Genomic DNA, 5,663 nt, shown 5'->3' on the forward strand with positions numbered 1-5,663 from the left:
TCCGTCTTTGCCACTGGCACAGGCCCTCCCACTGGACCCATCACCTCGCCACCCGCTGTGGCAACATCCTTAGCACCTCCAGCAGAGGAATTCTGCTCGCTAAATCCATCCTGTGATTTTGTTTTATTTTTCCCCTGACCCTCCCCACAGGAAGCACATGGCAGATTTCAGCCGATATTCCTCTTCCAGCTTTTAATTGCTCCATCAAGAGAAACATCATTAAAGAGATTTTGTATAGAAAAAAAGAGAGCGAGAGAGAGAGAGAGGGGAGAGACAGCGCGCCACTCCACAGTTTCCTCAACCTCCCCACAAAAGGGATGGGATTTTCTCTTGCTGGTGGCTCTTTAGATGAGAAGGTGTCCAGAACCTGGTTCCCCCCCCCCACCCGCCCACAGTTGCACGGCGAGATTTTTCTCCTTCTTGATTTGGTTGTCGTCCTTTGGGCGAAATGTGCTCGAGAACACAAAAACTGTCGTTTCCTTCCCCAGCACTGTTGTTACGGACTGGGGGAGGAGCGGGGTTATTTCACAAAGACCACGTTGTTGTTGGAATTGCGGGAAGCCAGCCAAGCTAGGAACACATCCCTGGGTGAGAGAGAGAGAGAAAAGAGAGACATGTCAGAAACAGAAAACCAACCTGAAACGAGATTAAAGCATCTGTCACAGAAATGCATTTCCAAAAGTAAGGAAAAATAAGAGGATTCGTTTGAATTCCACATGTTTACACCTGGCCAATCCCAATGCTCAAAAATGCATATCCAGAACACTGTTCCTCAACCTCAGCAACTTTTAAGACATCAGTTCCCAGAAGTCCCCAGTGTATGCGTGCTGGCTGAGGAATTCTGGAAATTGAAGTCCACAAATCTTAAAGTAGCTTAGGTTGAAAAACAAAAAAAAACCTCTCCCAGAAGATCCCAGCAAATACTCAGGGAGGAGAGAAGCTAAAGCCATATTTTCCTAATTCTAGCCATGTTGAGATGGGCGGCCTTCCAGAATTCTCGGTGGTGGCCATTTTGGCTGGGGGATTCTGGGAACTGAAGTTTCACAAATCTGCAAGTTGCCCAGTTGGAAGACAGTGATTCAAACGGAGCAGATTCCCATTTTCTGGTTTGTTTGTTTTTTCAATGAGCAATACAGGTGGTCCTCAGCTTACGACCACAGTTGAGTCCGAAGTTTCTGTTGCTAAATGAGACACATATTGAGTGAGTTTTGCCCCGTTTTTAGGACATTTCTTGCCCCAATTGTTAAGTGAACCACTGCAGTTGTTAAGTTAGTGGTGCAGTTGTTAAGTGAATCTGGTTCCCCCGTTGACTTTGCTTGTCAGAAGGTTGCAAAAGGAGGTCACGTGACCCCGGGACACCGCAACCGTCATAAATATGAACCAGTTGCCAGGTGTTCTGAATTTTGGTCACGTGACCTCAGGGAGGCTACAGTGGGCATTGTTGTGGATCAGCCAGTTAGATGGGTCTGTATGTTAGAATGTTTGGCATTTATAAGGTTAAACGCTGTCTCCTTAAGAGATGGCTTATGGATAATGTAGTTTTAGCTATTCAGTAAATTCCATGTTAACAGGTCAGTAGGAGGAGCTACTGAGTTCATCACAGGATATATTGGCTACGTGCCAGCTTGTAAAAGAGGTCTTTGTGAAAAAGGACACGAGGTGAAGTGTCCCATAAGAGCCATGGGGTGAGTTCACCTTCAATTTTTCACTGTGATGATCCAAACAAGATTTCTGCTTTAATCTTGTTCTTCTCATTCAGATAAACACCAAAGAAAGGAATATTAGACCATTTATTCATCAAAAATCCCAAACAATAACTTACAGTTAAGAAGAGTTCTTCTGCTGAACATATCATGACCTTTCCCATTCCTTTGGCTGAAATGGCATAGGGTTACCTGCCCGAGCAGGGGGTTGGACTTGATGACCTCCAAGGTCCCTTCCAACTTTATTACTATTATTATTATTATTATTATTATTATTATTATTATTATTATTATTAGTAGTAGTAGTAGTAGTAGTAGTAGTAGTAGTAGTAGTAGTAGTAGTAGTACTTTACAGCCCTTTTTAAGCGATTTACAGAGTCACCATATGGCCCCCAACAATCTGGGTCCTCATTTTATCGATCTCGAAAGGATGGAAGGCTGAGTTCAATCTTTTCAATCAGAATAGAGCTGGAAGGGATCTTGGAGGTCTTCTAGTCCAACAAGAAGGAGACCCGATACCATCTCAGACAAGTGTCTGTCTAGTCCAGGGGTAGACAACCTTGGCTCTTTTATGACTCGTGGACTTCAACTCCCAGAATTCCTGAGCCAGCGATCCTGAGGGGAAAGTGAGATGTTTCCATGCTGGCTCAGGAATTCTGGGAGTTGACGTCCACGAGTCATAAAAGAGCCAAGGTTGCCTACCCCTGGACTAGTCTCTTCTTAAAAGCCTCCAGTGATGGAACACCCACAACCTCTGGAGGCAAACTGTTCCAATGGTTAATTGTCCTCGCTGTTAGGAAGTTTCTCCTTCGTTCCAGATTGCTTCTCTCCTTGATTAATTTCCATCCATGGTTTCTTGTCTTGCCTTGATCCGGTCGGGATCAAACTCCTGGCAGTGGGCAGAGCTAGCCCGCCATACTGCATTCTAACCACCGTGCCACCATGGCTAAATCAAGGCAATTCCTTTCCGTGGTATCTCTTGAGGAGAACCCCAACAGAAGCTCTAAGTCACCCACCTGCAGTGTTTAACCACGCACTCGTTGCTACAATATTCGTTGTCCCAGTCGCTGTTGGCCACCGGAGGGTTGTCACAGCCCACACGGATGCAGCGAGGGCGGGGCGACATGGCCATGGGTGATTCGGAGACTAGCTCGACGTGCATTTGCGTTGGAGATTCGACCTGGAAGAGGAAGAAAAGGAAAAAGTTTCCGAGATTTAGCCAAGACTGCTAGATTGGGGGGACAGGTGGGGGACAGGAAAGAGAGACTCTTCGGTCTTGCAAAACGGGGGAGGAAAGCGGACTGAGATCTGCTCTTCCCCAGTGCAATCCAATTAAATTGCCTTTTCCATTGGCAGAATAACAAAAGTTGGGAGGAACCTTGGAGGTCTTCTAGTCCAACCCCTGCTCGAGCAGGAGACACTATACCAGTGATGGCGAACCTATGGCACGTGTCCCAGAGGCGGCACTCAGAGCCCTCTCTGTGGGCACACCTGCCGCCACCACTGCCAGCTCAAGTAGAGGCGGTAGACCACACTCCACATGTGCTTGCTGGCCTCTGTGTGCGGGGGCTGATGGTGTCAGGCAGCACCGCCCCTGCCTCGCCTTGCCCCGCAGCAATGGTACCGCCGCCCTACCCCCTGCCTCACCCCACAGGACGAGCATCCTGCCCACTGCCCCACACACCAGAGACCCCCTGGATCTCCCCCAATCCTGCCCAGTCCCCAAAGGCGTCTCCCCTACGAGCAACATCAAGATGGCCACCCCCACCCCGGCCATGCCCACTCAGTCTGCCGTGATCACCACAGCCATGCCCACCCAGTGGGCCATGCCCACCCCCGAGGGCACAATGCTGATGCGGCCCTGGCACTTTGCCATAAATAAGTGGGTTTTGGGTTGTGGTTTGGGCACTCGGTCTCTAAAAGGTTCGCCATCACTGCCCTATACCCATGGTGGCGAACCTGTGGCACGCGTGCCACAGGTGGCACGCAGAGCCCTCTCTGTGGGCACGCGCGCTGTTGCCCCAGTCCTAGGCCTTCAGTTGGGTTTTATAAAACTTTTTCGCTTTAGGCCTCCACCGCTGTGTGCAAAAAAACCAACAAAAAACGGTTCAATCAGTCAATTTCAACTTCTCGCGGGAAAAAAAGATCTCGCAAAGTTGGAACTGATTGACTGAACTTTTTAGTCCCACCCAGTCTGCCGTTACCACCACAGCTATGCCTACCCAATGGGCCACGCCCACCCGGCAATACATAAGTGGGTTTTGGGTTGCAGTTTGGGCACTCGGTCTCTCAAAGGTTCGCCATTGCTGCCCTATACCATTTCGGACAAATGGCCCATCCAATCTCTTCTTAAAAACTTCTAGTGTTGGAGCCCCCACAACTTCTGGAGGCAAGCTGTTCCACTGATTTAATTGTTACTATTTATTTATCTGTTACGATTTTTATCCCACCTGTGTTACTTTGTAAGTAACTCAAGGCGGTGAACATACATATTATTCCTCCCTCCTGCTGTTTTCCCCACGACAACAATCCTGTGAGGTGGGTTGGACTGAGAGAGAATGACTAGCCAAAGGTCACTCGGCTGATTTTCGTGCCTCAGGCGGGACTAGAACTTCCAGTCTCCTGGCGATTGACCCAAAGTCACCCAGCCGGATTTCACGTCTCTAAGATTGGGACTAGATCTCACCGTCTCCTGGTTTCCAGACTAGCATCTTATCCACTAGACCAGGGGTAGGCAACCTTGGCTCTTTTATGACTCGTGGACTTCAACTCCCAGAATTCCTGAGCCAGCATGGCTCAGCTTGGAAATCTCTCCCTTTTCCCTCAGCGTGGTTGGCTCAGGAATTCTGGGAGCTGAAGTCCACGAGTCATAAAAGAGAGACAAGGTTGCCTACCCCTGCACTAGACCAATGTTTATATTTTTATATTTAAGACTAGCTGTCCCCGGTCACGCGTTGCTGTGGCTCAGTCTGGTAAAAGCGTGTGTTGCTTTTACGTCCAACAGATGGCACTGTTTTTCAAAAAAAGCATGTGTTTACCTGTCACAGGTGTGACATCTATATAATATAGGTATATAAAAACACGCGCGTATTCGAATGCAATGTTGTGTCAAAATTTCAAAGCAATCGGTGAAGAACTTTCGGAGATTTACATTTTTATTTATATAGCTTTCTTAATTATAAGCCCACCACTGTCCGCTTTCAGAGCGAGGCTGGCAGTCTGTAAATCCAATAAATAAAAAAATGTAGGGATTAAATTGTAGCCCAGTTAAATTCCATTACCATTAGTGATTGTGGGCCACGTTTGCTTTCAACAGAATAGAAACAAAACGGGAAGCTTCTTTCCTAGCCTCAAGTAGTATTCTTCCCACGCTTTCTATCTGCTGAAAGATTCAGATATTTGGTGGGCGCAACTCATACACACACACACACCCCGCAGTCATTGACCGGAGAAGCAAAGAATGTTGGGTTATGCCTAAAAAGTCCCTTAGTTAAAGACAGATCCGGGAGGCGGGAGGCTAAAGCATAGGAAGAACGGTTGCAGAAATTCCTCATTATTGAGTGTTTTCCTGAGACGGCTAGAAATGGTCTCGTCCCTCCATTCTTAAGTACAGAATCCAATCTCCTCATTGGCCAGACAAGATGCTATTAGAGGTAGTCCTCGACGTACGACATAATTGGAATCAGAACGTCCGTGGCTTGACAGGGTAGTCCAGGGGTAGGCCACCTTGGCTCTTTTATGACTCGTGGACTTCAACTCTAAGAATTCCAGAGCCAGCCACGCTGAGGGAAAAGGGAGAGGTTTCCAAGCTGAGCCATGCTGGCTCAGGAATTCTGGGAGTTGAAGTCCACGAGTCATAAAAGAGCCAAGGTGGCCTACCCCTGGTCTAGTCTAATGAAAAGAAGGACCAGGGGGTGACATGATAGCAGTCTTCCAATATCTGAGGGTCTGTCACAAAGA

General features: G+C 47.8%; 1 protein-coding gene across 1 annotated transcript in view; it reads right to left on the reverse strand.

The window, feature by feature from the left end:
* Window positions 1–477: 477 nt before the first annotated feature.
* TOX4 (TOX high mobility group box family member 4) overlaps window positions 478–5,663 on the reverse strand; it is a 37,119-nt gene continuing 31,933 nt past the window's right edge. The window contains exons 8-9 of the mRNA XM_015815010.1: window positions 2,720–2,883; window positions 478–584 (exon numbers count right to left, since the gene is read on the reverse strand). Of these exons, the coding sequence (XP_015670496.1) occupies window positions 521–584; window positions 2,720–2,883 (228 nt within the window). The 3' untranslated portion in view covers window positions 478–520. The remainder of the gene's footprint in view (window positions 585–2,719; window positions 2,884–5,663) is intronic.

The sequence above is a fragment of the Protobothrops mucrosquamatus genome, unplaced genomic scaffold, assembly GCF_001527695.2.
Source record: "Protobothrops mucrosquamatus isolate PMUCROS unplaced genomic scaffold, P.Mucros_1.0 scaffold_98, whole genome shotgun sequence".
NCBI classification, from domain to species: Eukaryota; Metazoa; Chordata; class Lepidosauria; order Squamata; family Viperidae; genus Protobothrops; species Protobothrops mucrosquamatus.